This window comes from Candidozyma haemuli (genome assembly GCF_002926055.2).
Source record: "Candidozyma haemuli strain B11899 chromosome Unknown F_2014730914, whole genome shotgun sequence".
NCBI lineage: Eukaryota > Fungi > Ascomycota > Pichiomycetes > Serinales > Metschnikowiaceae > Candidozyma > Candidozyma haemuli.
In genome coordinates, this window is record NW_020289912.1 from 383,753 (window position 1) to 399,633 (window position 15,881).

General features: G+C 45.5%; 4 protein-coding genes across 4 annotated transcripts; 1 reads left to right on the forward strand and 3 right to left on the reverse strand. All coding sequences in view use genetic code 12, as the record gives it.

Moving 5' to 3' along the window:
• Nucleotides 1–64: 64 nt before the first annotated feature.
• On the reverse strand, nt 65–3,055 carry TFC4 (transcription factor TFIIIC subunit; the record flags this gene model as incomplete). The annotated part of the gene is made up of 1 exon (XM_025487495.1): nt 65–3,055. The coding sequence occupies one exon, from the start codon at nt 3,053–3,055 to the stop codon at nt 65–67; it is 2,991 nt and encodes a 996-aa protein (XP_025344511.1).
• Nucleotides 3,056–4,309: 1,254 nt separating this feature from the next.
• On the reverse strand, nt 4,310–9,663 carry CXQ85_003862 (uncharacterized protein; the record flags this gene model as incomplete). The annotated part of the gene is made up of 3 exons (XM_025487496.1): nt 4,310–4,406; nt 4,432–7,510; nt 7,698–9,663. The coding sequence occupies 3 exons, from the start codon at nt 9,661–9,663 to the stop codon at nt 4,310–4,312; spliced, it is 5,142 nt and encodes a 1,713-aa protein (XP_025344512.1).
• A 957-nt stretch (nt 9,664–10,620) lies between these two features.
• On the forward strand, nt 10,621–14,077 carry CXQ85_003863 (uncharacterized protein; the record flags this gene model as incomplete). Its single annotated transcript, XM_025487497.1, has 2 exons — nt 10,621–10,624; nt 11,259–14,077. The coding sequence occupies 2 exons, from the start codon at nt 10,621–10,623 to the stop codon at nt 14,075–14,077; spliced, it is 2,823 nt and encodes a 940-aa protein (XP_025344513.1).
• Nucleotides 14,078–14,140: 63 nt separating this feature from the next.
• On the reverse strand, nt 14,141–15,208 carry HPD1 (Hpd1p; the record flags this gene model as incomplete). Its single annotated transcript, XM_025487498.1, has 1 exon — nt 14,141–15,208. One exon carries the CDS (start codon nt 15,206–15,208, stop codon nt 14,141–14,143), a length of 1,068 nt encoding a protein of 355 aa, XP_025344514.1.
• Nucleotides 15,209–15,881: the final 673 nt, after the last annotated feature.

A 15,881-nucleotide genomic window follows, 5' to 3' on the forward strand; every position in this document is an offset into this window, starting at 1 on the left:
AAAGGGTTGGTGATGGTGGATCCCATATCGTGAGGAATAATAAGAATGGTACACCCGTGCACCATCAGATGGTCAAGTACTTATCAGTCAATTCCCTGGTCATTTTGGAGTTCCCATTGATGTTGTAGATTAACGTTAGGTTGTAAGCTGCGTCTACCAGCAAGTCGTAGTCTGGATCGTCTTGGAGCGTTTCGTGGAAATCGAGGACTTTGTTGTAGTGGTCTATCGCGAGCGCTGGAAGCCCTAACATGTGGAATAGACGACCAAAGTTATATTCGATTTCTTGTTTTTCATAAACCGTGCTGTTCTTGTTTCTGTTTTCTCTGTATTCCAAGAGGAAACTGATACCTTGAAGAAGCTGCATGTGTCTGTTGGAAGAGTTTCTCTGCATTGAACGGTGGACATGAGCCAACCCAAGCATCAAACATATCGTAGGATCATTATAACACTTCTTGTAAGCTCTTGTAAGGTACACAATTGGAGAAGAATATGCTCTGTTGCTTCCCAAAAGACACGCGTAGATGTAGAGCAACAGGGGAAGCTCTTTGTTGAATGTCAATCCTTTTACGTCAACAGTAACGTGAGCAGCTCCTGATACACTCGAGGAAGTAAGCAAAGAGTCGTACGCTTTAAGCTGTCTCAAGAAGTACTTTTGGTGGTTATAGTTGCTGAACGCCGCCCAGGCTGCAATACCTGAGCCAAAGCAACACATGAAGATGCCATAGATGGTTGGTGAGAACTGCGTCAACGAAAGAACATATCGAATATTGTTGCACACGGTTGGAAGGAAATCTTGCTGGTTGATAGCAAGAGAAAGACGTACGAGCCTTAGAATCATGACTCTTGCCTTATCTTGGATAAACACATTAACGTCGAATGCAACTTCCAAAATGCTTATTGCCTCATCTAGCTTTCCATCAAACTGACGAACAAGAAGAGCGTTTTGGATGAATATGTAGAGCCACTGGTCGTACGTGAGTCCACGGAACTCGGTCTGTGCTGTTAATGTGACCCTTGAATTCGAAGTATCTGTTATACCTCCGTAAAGGTTATTGATTCTGGCCAACCTGTTGTTGATGTCCATATCTTGTTTGCGGCGAAGGTACATCACGATACCTCTAAAAGTTGACTTTCTGTTCTTGGGAAAGAATGCTTTGGTACTTGTGAACATGTCAATAAGTTGTGATGCAATGTTCATCCAAGCAGTGGCAGCAGCTTTGTGGCCCTGGTCAATCGCTTCTTGTAGTCTCTTCATTCTGTTGAACTTGTCCAACACCATTCGGGTAGCTCTTTGTTCAATTTCTTCACGTTCTTCTTCCGTCATGGTTTCTTTCTTGGTAGCTTTGTATTCCCTGGCGTTCTTAATAAGAGCAATATTATCATCATCCTCTTGGGGAATAAATTCATTCCCGACCTCTTCCTCGTCACCTTTTGTTCTCTGTTGGTCGATCTCTTCCATTAATTGAGCAGCAAGGTGAGTATCTTCCGGATCTAGCGTGTAATAGAGCACTTCGGTCAAAATGGCTTTGAGATAGTTGTTATCACGATCGTGCTTCATAGCTTCAAGTAAGTGAATTTTGGCTATGCTATACTCCTTGATTTCGGCATAGCACTTTCCTAGTAAATATTCAACTTCATTTTCATGGTCTTCATCGGTCACCTCTCTCAAGTAGGTAATTGCGTCTTCAAAGTAGCCCTTCGATTCCAAATGCTTACCGGCATCAAGAAACAAGTCAGACACTTCCAGTTTGTCTTCTTCAAGTTGCAAAAAGTCATAGTGTCGGAGAGCCTCATCTTTCTGATCTAGTTCAAGACGCAAGTATCCCAATTTGAACCTGATATCGATGGGTATATTGTGAGGGCGATGAGCACATTCATTGTAGTACTTGGGCCTTTTCTTCATGATAATCTCGCCTCTTCTATCGTCGAACTCAGCATCACAATCTTGCTGTTCGTCCCACCAAGTTTCATCCGACCTCTTCTGTATCCACCTGGCAACAAGCTTAATCGTATTAATAGCCGCCACCCATGATCTTTTGGAGATGTACAACTCAGTAAGAATGTTAAGTTCGGACCAGGAAAAACGAGGCACCTTTGTCTCAGTAGGGTTCATGTTCTTCTCCAAAATACGATTATACAACGCAATAGCATCGTTAAGACGTTTCTGATGAACGTAAACGTCAGCCAAAAACTTGGTGATGGCTGAGTCTTCTGGATACTGAAGATTGAGTCTCTGCAAGCCTTCTAGAGCACGGCCATATTGTCCTTTCTGCTTGTATAGTATGGAACGTTTGATAATGAACTCATAGTCGTGTTCTGTGTTCTTGGTTGCAATTGCTCGCGTATAACAGTAAATAGCCTGGTCAACATGACCCAATTCAGCACTTAGTTCTGCCGCTTGGCCCCATAGAGCTGTATCTGAAGGATTCGAAAGCGCTCCCATAAGCATATAGTTACAGCACTTATTGTACTTCTTTTGCATCTGGCAAATCTCTGCCAACGTCTTATACGCATTATAACTCTTATTATCGATCTTAATCACCTCTGCGTAGTTCTTCCACGCTGTTTCGAGGTCTCCCCTGGCGAAAGCCTCGTTTCCTCGAGACATGTACGTTCTCTTCTCTGGATCCAAGTCCTTATTGTTCACCACCTGGCGCTTGAAGTTGCTAGCGCTCTTTGGCCGTTTCCGCTTCATATGAGCAGCGTTTCTCAAGTTATTCAAAAGATCATCATCGTCATCCACATCGATATCCATATTCTCTGGGAGTGGTACATAGTCATCGTCATCATCTGAAAAGTCAATTGAAGCAGGCGCCTCGTCATCATCAGCTTCAAAGTCATTGATTATCGTCCTCGTCAACTCGCTGATCTTCTCGTTCTGGCCAGCTGTCTTCTTTGACCTTGGTCTTCCTGACTGAAGCAGAGGATCAATCTCTTCCTCGTCTTCCGATATCACGCCCCCCTCAAACTCCAGCCCAGACTGGTAGTTGTCATCCAGAGACACGTCCATATCATGGTCAGATTCTGAAGCTTCTTCGCTGTTTCGGCGAGGCATTGTCTGGAGATGTAGAAGTGGTGATAGTAGTACTGGGGTTGTTTATATGTCTCAGATGCAGTGCGTGTATTATGGATCCAGGGAAGATAAGGATGTGGGGGAAGGGGCGTGGGAAAGGGAACAAGAGGGTTTATTTATGTAGATTAAGGGGGTCTGAAAGGGGATAGTGGAGTTTTGGGGTGTTTTTTGGGGTTCTGGTGGAGAAGTGGTGGAGGAAGAGTCTCATTTTGCACCCATTATACTGAGGCAAGGACAGTGGGAGGTATGGAAAGGATGGGTTGAAAATTCGATAAAAAGAGGTTTCATGAAGGTTGCTTTACTGTTTAAGTAACTCTTAAAGGAATGTCTTCCTTTCATTTCCATGGGTATCGGGAGTTCGTTGGTGCTTATCAGAGTCCATAATTAAAGGGCCATGGGGTACTTTCATTCATGGAGACCTACAAAATATTAGTATATTGAAATATGAACTTTTACAATTTAACTCTTCATTCAATTTTCCTGAGCAAAGTTTTTGTCTTCTTTTCCAGTATGTTAGTATGTGGTACTGGGACAGCACTGGTTGCAAATCACCACATTTCAATGGAAGTAGCTAGTTATCTTGCCAACACTTGAAAACTATTATATAAGCTTTTGAGTCGTTTTTATCTGCTTATCAAAATATTTGAACCGACTTGAAACCATATAAGTGCTCTGTTTGGTTCGTCTTACCGAAGTAGTGAAGAGCCTCGTTCGCTGGTATTCAACGATCGATGGGCCATTGGAAGTGTCATTTTTTTTTTTTTTTTGTTGAATTCAATTAAATGGAAAGCTCTATACATGTATATATCTGAAAGAGAAAAACCATCTATTATTCAGATCTTCCTCGTTTGACAAAGTCGTGTGAACCCTAATGGTCCCCCGAAATGCCACTGGAGTAGGATCCGCCATCATAAAGATAGTATTGTAGCTGTCATCGTCCCATGGGTGGAATCCGCTTGAGGGCTGCTGTAAGCTCGGCTTGCAGAAGTGGCTCAAGCGCAGAGGCATCCCGACTCCGGTTGTACCGTTGTCGATAAGTGATGCGAACCACCTTAAAAAACCAATTTAATTGGCGAAGGTTATGGAATGACATATCTGTCGGTGCTAACATAGCTTCAAGGGCCATCGGCTTCGTGCCCTGTAATTCTTTCCACCAAAACTTGGCGGTTTCACATTGTGAATAAATATGAAATTGGTGTAACCTCTCTGGAAGTGATTGTAAGCAAAAGTGACATCTCATGGTTTTGTCACTGGAGCGAGGAAATTGTAAAGGAACATATGATCCAAAGTTGAATAAGTGTACTGCGGAGAAGTCGTTGTGATGGAGCCATTCCTGTTTGTATAGCTTCCGCCAAAACTTCTTCCAACGAGTGTAATTCTGAGAGGCAAGACAAATGTCCGTAAGGTGATCCGGAATGATGGGGCCACCTTTTTGATGCTCCTGTCTGCTCAAAGACGTAAATTGGTTCTTGAGACAAGCGTTCTGCTCTCCTGTAGAAATCACCGGCTGTCGGCGAAGAGAGGCACGTAGGGAACCATGATGGTTAGGTTCGCTGGTGAATAGGCTGTTTCCTACGTAAGATCGGGTGCGTCGGACCACCTTCTGCCACGCCCGTAAGTACCCTATCTCACTGTCCGAAAATGTCCAATGTAAGTGTTGATAAAAGATATCCGATTGCTCGAATAAGAAGTCCGCTGGGTCTAGGGAGGTGACCAACAGAATATCAACATGCTCTTGTTGCAAAATGATTTTTGCCATATGATGCTTTAGCTTGAGTCGGAGATATTGCACATACCAAGTGTGTTTATCCTCGAGGATGGCAGCTAAGACTGCTGCTCTGTGGCCTTGAAGTTGTATCTTCATCTCAATGAGACCAAAACCTCCATTCTTCGGGTTGGCGTGCAATTTGGACGCCGAGATTCCCGGGAAAAAGTCTTCGATCGCTTTGTCCATTGAAGTAAGCTCAGACCGTGACATACAGTGTACTAGGTCCTTATAGACTGCTTTAGAACTGATAAATATGTTCGAACCGAGAGCCCTAGTGATGAGGTTAAGGCTCATGTATCCTTGGAGTCTGCTAGCATCTCGTAGCTTGCTTATGAGCGTTGACCACTGAGTGCCAGTGATCGCGAAGCCAAGATACTTAGTATCATTATGATACACTGAGGTCTTGGAAAATGGTAGGATGTTGGATTCGAGCTGGGGGTAATTTCTGTGGAATCCAATGAGTTTGGATTTGCTATGATTGAGGCGACTATTGCTGGCCGTCTCAAATTGCGCAATTATACCATGACATCTCCTATAATCTCTGAGCGAATTGAGATAAATGTTCACATCGTCGGCAAAAGCATGATAGTGGATGGTTTCCAAGTAACAGCCTTTGAAACTTAATTCAAGCCCTTCCAAAGTCTCAAGTTGACGTAGAAAGGGTTCAAGCGCAATGTTGAAAATTAAAGGCGAAAGAGGGTTGCCTTGGCGAGTTCCACAGCGAAGGGGGAACGGGCGTCCATCAATATTGTTTATGCGTACGTAGGCATCCTGACCTTCAAGGATCAGCATGATAAAATTTATCATGTATTTGCCTAGCCGCATCTTCTGCAAAACAGTCCGAATGTAAACATGTGAGATCCTATCGAAAGCTTTTGTGAAATCAGCCATGAGGATCGCTTTCGGTGAAATTTCTCTCGTCAGAGGCAGCCTCTGTTGAATCAAAGGTATCATTGAGAAGAACTCCATAGTGTTGCTATGGATGTTCCTCAGCTTGATAAAGCCCCTTTGATTTGGACGAATCAACTTGTCAAGAACCGACTGAAGCCGTGAACAGGCTGCACTCGAAACAACTTTTAGTGAAGCATTAGAAAGCAGGATAGGCCGTTGATCGGAGACTAGGTCCGAGGCCTTGGCGCCACTCTTCGGAATCAACGTGATAAGAACTTCTCGGAAACATTTAGGAAGGGTTCCCTTAGTCCTCATGCTATTGGCAGCGGTGGTGAGTTTATCACCAATTTCCGACCAGTAGTGTTGGAGTACTGGGAAGCTAAGGCCATCCGGGCCCGGAGCCGAAGCTTGTTCTGATGCTTTGAGGGCTCTGTAAAGCTCTTTTTTGGTGAAGGGCTTGTTCAAAGTCCTAAGGTCCTCACGTGTAAGCGTGTTTTGAATAGGGTCGAGAAAATTAAGTAGTTCAAATCTCGGTGGATCTTCAGGTTGAGCATAGAGTTCAGCGTAGTATTCAGTGGCCATGTTGAGCATACCTAAGGTAGTATGCGCGGTGGTTCCAGTATCAGCACTAACAAGCTTTTGAAAAATCTGAGTATCAAGACGTTTTGTTTGGAAACAAAGTTTCATGTTAATATTCGTCTGTTCCGTCTTCAGAAGATCCTGAGAACCACCAAGAATGGTTCTTGCAAACTGCGGATCCTGCTTGCGAACATACCCCATGAAATTGATATATTCCATACCCTCACTTTTTATGAGAAAGATCGAGCGATCAAGCGAAGTCGAAACTGGGATTTTAATAGTAGGATTTGAATCAAACGGGTGCAGAATTCTCTGTAACGGATAACGAAAGCGTGCTTTGCCTATGAGAACATTAGCATCTCTATCAAGTCTAAAAGTGACTTTGACTAGGTGATGCGTGCTAGTGATATGTTGAGGCTTCAAAATCTGGTATTGCTTGGTGCGGTGACGCCAACCTCTAGGAATATAAAACCTGTCAAGACGGCGACAGGAATTTCCTTGTTTGGTCGGTGTATTGGTCGGGAGCTGGGCAATTTGGGAATCACAGACAGCAACATCTTCTGTGAACGCGACACTGTTCAATGCTGAAATTGAATGACGAGCTTGGCTTTCCGAGCGAATCTCATGTTCCATTGAGTGGTTGAAATCACCCCCGTAGATGATATTTAGGTCCAGGTGTTGAGATTTTAACGAAACGTAGGAGGAACGAATTTCCGAAAGAATAGAGGCTTGGAGGGCCTTATTGGACGTGGGAAGATAAACATTTGTAAGAAGAAGATGATCACCCGGAGTGATCCTGACCCTAACATCTGTAAATCTATCGCTGTGAAACAGATTTTGACTAAGCTCCGCCGTGGCCAACACCGTGACTTTGGCAGGATTTAGAAGGATAGCAGTATGGTTGAGCGTTCCTTCCTCTGTTTCTCCTGAAATGAAAACTCTGTCTTTTCGAAGAGCGAGCTGTTCAAGCTGCTTGATTTTATCTTCTGAAAGGGGAAGTTCTTGAAGAAATAAAATATCAAATTGGCGAGCCAAAAAGATGATTGTAGGAATCTCTTGCGAGTGCTGGATATTAAAAGACCCAACAGTTAACATAGGAGATCGTCCTTGTGTAGTGCGTCTGAAACCAAAAGGATGTTTGATTTCAATGATCCGTTGTTCGACAATATTATTCATATCAGAGATCCAGTTCAGCTTCTCTCATAGTGTGAGATCGGCCTGATCGAAGAACCCTTTGTGGGGCGTTCAACGGTGGTTTATCTGGTAAGAATTTGTCCTTAAGTGTCGCAGTCAACTTTGTTGACGCAGTTTTCGAAACGTTACGTCCCTTCCGAATTCCACCCAGTTGCCGAGGTGAATTTTCCGAGGCCCCCAAACCACTTCGACTCATTGGCATAGGCCGCTGAGCTTCCTGTGGTGGGTCCTCCTCTGGAGAATCCAATATTGAATCGGGTTGAGTGGCAACATACAGATCTCCTTCACCCATAGAGGTGTCGGCATCTGTCAAATCACCTGGAGGAACCTCCAGTTGGTGATCTGTGTTGGTGTTGGCGACTGCTGTAGCCGCAATAAGGTCGGAGGTTAGAGGACTAGAGAGTTCCTCAGTGGACGTGATGTGTGGGATAACCACAGCATCGGAAGGTAAGGCCTGAGCAGCAGGCGCATGAACGGATTGCACAGGGTGCGAAGTGTCTTTCAGAGTAGACTCCTCTGAAGAATGGGGTGTAGCCAGGAAGGCAGGAATGTTGATGTCATCTTCTTCGTGAGCAGAGGATGACTCCATGTCAGTGTCTGAATCGGTGGATTCATAATGTGGTTCATCGGTTGTAGAAGGCAAAGGCTTCTGAATGTCAGTCGTTTCGACTATGGCTGTGGTTTGGGCCACCTGGTTAGGTGGTTCCTGGACTCTAGTGCGCTTTTCTGTTGGCTCATCTCCAGTGGAATATTCCACTTGGCGCACTCCTGACATGGAGGTTTCCTCGGTATCCTCGGTTTCCTCAGTGTCTTCTCTAAGCATGTTATACCTGTTTCCATCCTTTGGGCGCGACGCCTGGGCTGCTGTAGTTGCAGGGGATGGATTACCCGTTGGCTTTGACAAAGTCGGGAAATTGTTTTCATCATAAGACGAAACTTCAGTGTCGGCCACTCTGTTAGGACAGTCCTTCTTCAAGTGAGCAGGGCGTTTCTTACAGCGGCAGCGTGAAGGACATTTCCACATTGGGTGACGCTTATCGCCGCAAAGTCTGCATCCTCTGTACTCACAATCTTGAAGAGAGTGAGAGGTAGTGTTACAAATGTTGCAATACTGGGTGCAAAACTTAACCGACACAGAGAAGTGGAATGGGTCAGAAGTCTGCTCATTTGGACGTGAATCCTTGAGAGACTCAAGAGTCTGATCGAATTGTGCCCGAGCAGCATCAATAAATTGCTTCAGAACCTTTACTTCTTCTTCGTCTTGAGGGAAAGCACATTTGTTCTTATGAATCTCAATCGCGTCTTGAACTTCATTAACGAGGCCAGCCGGACCAAGTCTTTTAAGGTTCTCGTAATAAATGAGCTTCCGTCCCTTAGTAGGAGGGAGAACATCCAGTCCAAGATCAATCTTAACGTTAGAAAGAACAAGGTTTGAATTTTTGACCACAACGTGTTTGGCCCTTTCAAACTGCGTAACCTTATCCCCTTCTCTTAAGAATTGCATCTCAAAAGCGTGCTGGGCTCCTTTATTTGGCACATGGTAAGCCTTAAGCCAAAGAAAGTTGCCAGAAGTAACATGGCTTTCGGATAACTTGAAGTATCTTGGGTCGGCACCCGTTTCAGAGAAGACTCTTCTATCTAAAGTTTCGAGAATTTTAGCTATGATGTCTTTCACCAAGGGTTCTTCGAAAAGCCTTGTCATTCCATCAGTGAGTTGACCGTGAATGAAACCGATAGTGGTCTTACATTTGGCACCAGAGAAATGAGCTTTGTTGCCAATGATTCGAACATTTCCGATCAAGATAAGGGAATTCAACTTGACCAACATTTCCTTGACTTCCAAGATAGAATCATTGTAATCCACCAACTCTTGGTTATATTCCGCTTGGGTACACGTGTCGGGGTCAACTGAGTCAGGCGATTCACCACGGATTCTCCGATCATTCAAGTCGTAATTAAGCAAATAATCCTCCAAGTCCTTGACGCAAGCATCGTGTTCCTTCCAAGCACAGTTCCTGACCATTTCAGTCATTGCTGCGTCCGAAATTCCATGATCATTAGTGACTTCCATTTTGTAAGAGATCGCGTTATCAGGCAAATCATTCAATTCTGCGCTGAGAGCCGATCTTGGAGCACCACTGTCTAAGAGCTTTTTCATAAGGACTGTGACATGATAATTCTTATCCTTATCATATCCTCTCTTCGCTTGGTCAACAAGAAAATCCTCATTTGATCTTCTTTCCACATTTTCCCCTTTTTCTCTCTTTTCTTCTTCTTGTCGTTTTTTTGCTGGTCAAGGGAAAAAAAAAAAAAAAAAAAAAACAATTTACAAAAATTACCATATTTCATTATTTTATAAAGCTTTATGAATATTATACTGTAAGTTTTGCAAGTACAACTGAAAAAGTCGAATGGCTGCGAAATACATAGATCTGAGGAATAACATGAATTTGCCCAAAACCTCCCCAAAATTACCCAATTGAATTATTTTATTGACCAATAGCCACAGTTAAGACAATGAATGCTACTTCAATCAAAAATTGCGGTTTCCTGTGGAATTGGTGGTTCTAGTACTGCCATACTAAGACCATCCATGAAGTTACACCCAGAGCAACCAAAACCTTAACCAATCGTCCAAAAAATAAACTAGATATACAATGAAGGAGACAAAAAATTGATACACGTACTTTTGAGCAGCTTCAAAAAACCACCCTAGTACCTTCATTGATCGTCCACCCTATAGCTCCATCGTCACATCCCTCACTGTCTTCCCAAGAAGGTATATCTACAGATCTGGCCCGCCCTTCAATACCCACCAAGATCTACTAATCCTCCCTACAAACCTACACCTAAATTAACCATAATAACGCCTTTCCTTCTTTTCTTCTTCTCACATTCACTCATCCACCAACTCCACCGTCCCATACTTCCCTTCAGTACCTACAACCACTCCACACTTCCCATAGATCCCCCAAAACCGCCCTTGAAACCCCGAAAAAAACCTAAACCTTCCAACTACTATCCACCCCCAGACCACCCTTTCCAACTCCCAGCCCAATCCATTCATTTCCTCCAAAAGCAACACAAAAGCACTTCCACGGTTAGTAGCTTTGCTATGGGTGTTTTTCGCAGCCATTGTTTGCAGATTGATAACGCACGTTCGTCCAGCAAAGTAGCATGAAAAGACAAAAAAGGACAAAAACGTTGCTTTGGTCGCTGTCATTACCGAGACTGCCGAACCTGGGAACCATGTTCCCCTGATTACGACGACCCTTCTCGGCGTTCCGGTGATAGTACCGAAACCCAAGCTTATCGTCACATGCAGGTCTGTTATCACAGCAAACCACACCACCTGGACCATTCTCCGTCAAATGAGGTCCCGAAAAGGAGGGAAGCTTTCTTGAAGGAATTAGCCTCCATAAATAACTTTTCCCACGTCTTTTGTCCCCGGTGGGGGATTTTTGGAATGGTCTTGCTCTTGAAAAATTGCCCAATCCTGCACACAACCACCTGCCCTTCACCATTCATCCCACTGGTTCAATTTTACTTCTCCATACAACCTACCTCCCCATTCATTCCATAGAAATATAGACTCATATACCTTCCACACCGGTCTGTGACCAATTTTACGCTTCCTTATAATTCTACCCTTTTCCAGCATCAGGCCATTTCCAGCCAAATCCATCCTGAAATTATCCATTCCCTGTTTCTCCTCGGCCAGCCATGGAAGCCACAAGATCCCCCTATTTCCAGACGCTTCATTGGCGCTTTCCCCTGCCAGAGATGAAAACCCAGAGGAACAGGTGTTTCTTCCTAACCTTCCGGACGCTCCTCAGGCGCTGCTGCTGTCAGTGCAAGTGTTTATTGTGCCAGCAGAGAAGCATCTCTTTCTCCAGGGCTTTAAGCCTGCCGAGTTTGAAAATAGGCCTCCTTCGTTGCTTCGAGGATGCCTTGTGCTTCGAATCTTGAAACCGGCCAAAGTGAAGTCGCTTTCGTTGCATTTCAAGGGCATTCAGCGTACCGAATGGCCCGAGGGTATTCCACCAAAGAGAACAAACTATGCTGAGGTGAATGACTTGATCAACCATACTTGGCCTTTCTACCATGCTGATACGCATACGCCTACGTTTGGTGCTGATTTTGTTAGGCCTCTTCCGGCAAATACCCATAAGGCTCTGGACGATATCACACATTTTAGTCTATCAGATCCACATACTGGCGGAACTGACTCGTTTCTTTCTCCTGTGGACACTGCAAAGGGGTTTGCGGCCAGTTTGATCAATAGAGCTACTTCGCCAAGAGGTACATCTCCTTCTCCAGCTCCAGGTATCACTCCAGTGTCGTCAATGCAAGATCTTACAACGATGCGTTCTGCAGGGTCAGCCACAGATTCGCCAATTGCTAACGGTCCTCCTAAACCTGGCTACTTTACTCCTGGTGATTATATCTATAACTTTGAGCATCCGCTTCCGGCGCTGTCTCCTGAAACTGTCGATACCAACTTTGGTAGGGTCTTTTACAACCTCGAAGCGAACGTGATCAGAATGGGCGCTTTCAAGACGAACCTCACGGCTCGTTTACCTGTGAGTGTTGTTCGTATTCCTTCAGACAGCAGTGTTGAAGAAAATGAACCTATTTTCATTGAGCGTGACTGGGAAGACCAGTTGCGGTACGAGATACTTGTGGGTAGCAAGGCTGTGGTTCTTGATACTTATGTGCCGATATCATTCAAGTTCATTCCGCTTTATGGTAAGGTTGCCTTACACAGAATCCGAGTTTCCATTACCGAGAACTGCAATTACTATTGTCACAACAAAACGGTGCATAGAGCTGAACCTACAAGAAAGTTTCTCTTGCTAGAACATAAAGCGAAGCCAAACAAGTCGCTTCTCTCCAAGCAAGGATGCCTTACAGATGACGGGCCAGATGTCGGTACAGAAGAAGATGAAGTGCTCCCTAGAGAACTAGAATTCCAAATGTTTGTCCCTTCCACCATCAACAAGAAATACAACTTTGCCATGCATCCAGACACTTCCTTCGAAAACATCCAATGCGACCACTGGATAAAGATCTCCTTGAGAATTTCCCGGAAAGATCCTTCTAATCCAGAAAAGCGTAAGCATTTTGAGATTTCCATCGATTCTCCAATCCATTTATGCTCCCCATTGGCTGCCCATTGCAACACCTTGTTGCCAGCATACAACCGTACCGAACGTCTAGAGCCTTTGCCACAGTACGCTCCTCTGTCACCTCCAATGTCTCCAGAAGTGACTGTGGTTGACCAGCTGCAAGGTGTGGGACATCTGATATTTTCTGCTCTTTCAGGTTATGGAAACAGCCAATCCTCACCAGCATCCTCTGAGGGCTCTTCAAGACTTATAAGTCAAGCTCGTTCAGCTACACCACTTCTGTTTCGCCATCTTTCCAACAGTGATGAACCTATAGAGAAAGATCACCGCATTCATCTTGAGGCTAACCTTTATTCTCCAAGCGAAGCTAACGTGTTGGAATCACTTGGACTGCCACAAGCCCAGCCTTTCTCGAGACCGCAGTCGCCAGCACATTCACCAGCACCTTTCCGTCCTGATGCCCAGCGTCGCCCTACTGTGAATCCTCCATCATTCGAAGCCATCAATCATGACTTTGATGAAACGTTGCCTCCAGCTTATGAAAGAGACGATCCTGCTACTTCTCCTGTAAGGAACGAAGGAACGTCTGCTGTGAATGCTGATAAGCGGAAAAGGAGCTCTGGAGCCAAGGAAACAATTCCAGCCATTGAGCTCTCTCGTCCTAGTACGGATGCTAGCGTGAACCCATCTGGAATCAAAAATCAACTCAGTAAACAGTTTGAGCCTGTTCCACGTACCAGCACTGGAGAAACCAACAATTCAGCTACTACGTTGACAGAAAACAACAAGGAGTCTACACTGATGCAGCGGGACCCATCCGACTTGAGAGTAAGCGAGTCAAGCAGCATTCCTCGTCCAAAGAGTCCTAGAATTCCAGAATCCGAGAATGATATGGATCTTTCAGACGTGAGACAGGCTACCAGCGGCCCAGCTTCGCCTGCAATTGGACCTTTGGTATCAAGAGAATCCTCGGTGGCTCTGGCAGTCGACGATGATCTTCCTCTTGAACAAACGCTTCCACTTCTTACGCTTAACGAGGGATACACAGATGACAACTTGAGTAACTTCCTGTTGGACCAGGGCAGACGTCCAAGTGCTTTCGTCAATACAAGCATGACTGATCTCATGGACAACAATATGTTTGTTGGGCGTAGTGGGATCGAAAGCCACATTTTTCGGAACCCGAGGCTCAAGAAACACTACCAAGGAGAAGAAGAAGAGGAGGAGCCGCCAAGCAGCCACCACGACAAGGACAGACAGAAGTCCTTCGGCGTCATACCGAATAGCGACATTCCACAGTCAAGTACCGCTGAAAGATCACTGACTGCTAGTTCCACACAGAGCGAGTGGATCAGTGAAGTGACCGACTCGTCAGGCAACAAGGCCCACGAAGGATTCAGAGTCAATGGTCTTCCCAAAGATGTCAAGGAGCTCGTGAAGTAGCTGCTTGCAGGCTACGCTAGAAGGACATCCCGTATGTAATTTTCTATATCCAAATGAAGGTGATTAGATGTTGAACTTCTCAGAAGTCTTGTTATCCACGTACTCGCCGCTCTCCTTCTTAAGCTCACCGAGCCACTCGTACAACACAGCCAAATCACGAGAACCCAAGTCCTCACGTTCACAGGCCTTCAAGTACCACTTCTTGGAAATGTCACCCAAGAACAAGGCACGGTCGTATTGAGAAGCACAGTCAGTAGCCAAAACCAAGTCCTTCTTGGTCAACTTAGTGATGAAACCACCCTCGTAGCCAACATCAGCAGGCAAACTGTTCTCTGGGTAGACACCTGGGATTGGACAGTTGTCGACAGAAGCCCAGGACTTACCGGTGGAAACAGCCACAAGTTTAGCGTAGTGTTGCAAGTTCAAGTCGAAAGCCTTGGCCAACTGGAAAGAGTCAGCCACAGCCAAGTTGGTGACAGCCAACAAGTAGTTGTTGGACAATTTAGCAGCCAAACCGGCACCATGACGCGAGCCGCATGGGAAGATATTGGAGCCCATCATGTTCAACAACTTAACGAGATCTGGAGCCACGTCGTTGTGCTCAGCTCTGGAAAGCATAAACGACAAGGTACCTTTACGGGCACCAGCGACACCGCCGGAAACAGGGGTATCGATGAAATCAAACGAAGGAAGCTCCTTCTTGACCAATTCGTGCACCTCCACAGATGTAGGAATGTCGATAGTGGAAGAGTCCAAGAACGTGGTCAGAGCGTTCTGTGGGTGGGCCTTATACGTGTCCACGAGCTCAGAAACCACGCCCTTGACGTGTTTACCCTCAGGCACCATAGACACAATAAAGTCCAACTGGGCGTCCACGTCAGTGACAAACTTTGGAATCAGATCAAGCGTCTGGAGCTGCAGTTTTGCCTCGGGCTTCTGCGACGTGACATTCTCCACAAACGCCTTGGTAGCTTCAGGCACCGTGTCATAAACATACAACTTGTCCAGAGGCTCCAACTGGGCGTAAATGTGTCTAGCCATGTGCTGGCCCATCTGGCCGAGACCAATGAAGCCGTAGTTGGCTCTCAAGACGTTGGCGTGGGAAAAAGCACGAACAAACCGAAGAGACATATTAAGGATATTTCTTGCTGGTGAGTGAAAAACACTGGAAATCCACCTCTATTTATCTTTTGGTTCCCCACATTTTGTACAGTTCCGTGCATTAGCCGAGCCTACCCGTGGAAAATATGCGTACCCCAGGATTTCGGGATGGGCCAGGAGGGGCCCCTATATTCTTGAAAGGGAAGAACCCGCTGGGTTGGGAGGGGCTGGGTGAAACTGCTAAATGGTACTACTTAACACGAAGACGTGGAAAAGTGATAAGCTTTCTTGGGAGCTGGAGAGACGCTTTCTTGGTGCATGTGCTGGTACTTGCATATGAAAGGCTGCTGGGACCCTGGAAGTGAAAAATTCACCACTGGCGGCAGAAATGCCGCTACCGCAGGGGCAAAGCCAGAGAGGGAAGTGGAGGCATTGCTAAAGAGAACTGAAGGGGTGGGCTGTACTTATTTCTGGTCAGAATCAGATTGGCGGGAATTGGAGATGTGCTGGGGATTGTTTGGTGATGGTGGAGCGGAATTGGCAATTCCGGGGTCGACGAAGATTCGGTGATCGACAAGATAATGGGTGGTGGTGGGTTTAGATTAACGGAGTACGGTGGGATTAGCGCAGGGAAGGGGGCGTTGGATTGGCTTTGGATGTGGTTGGAGTGGATTGGTGGGGGTTTTGATGGTGGTGGTGAGTG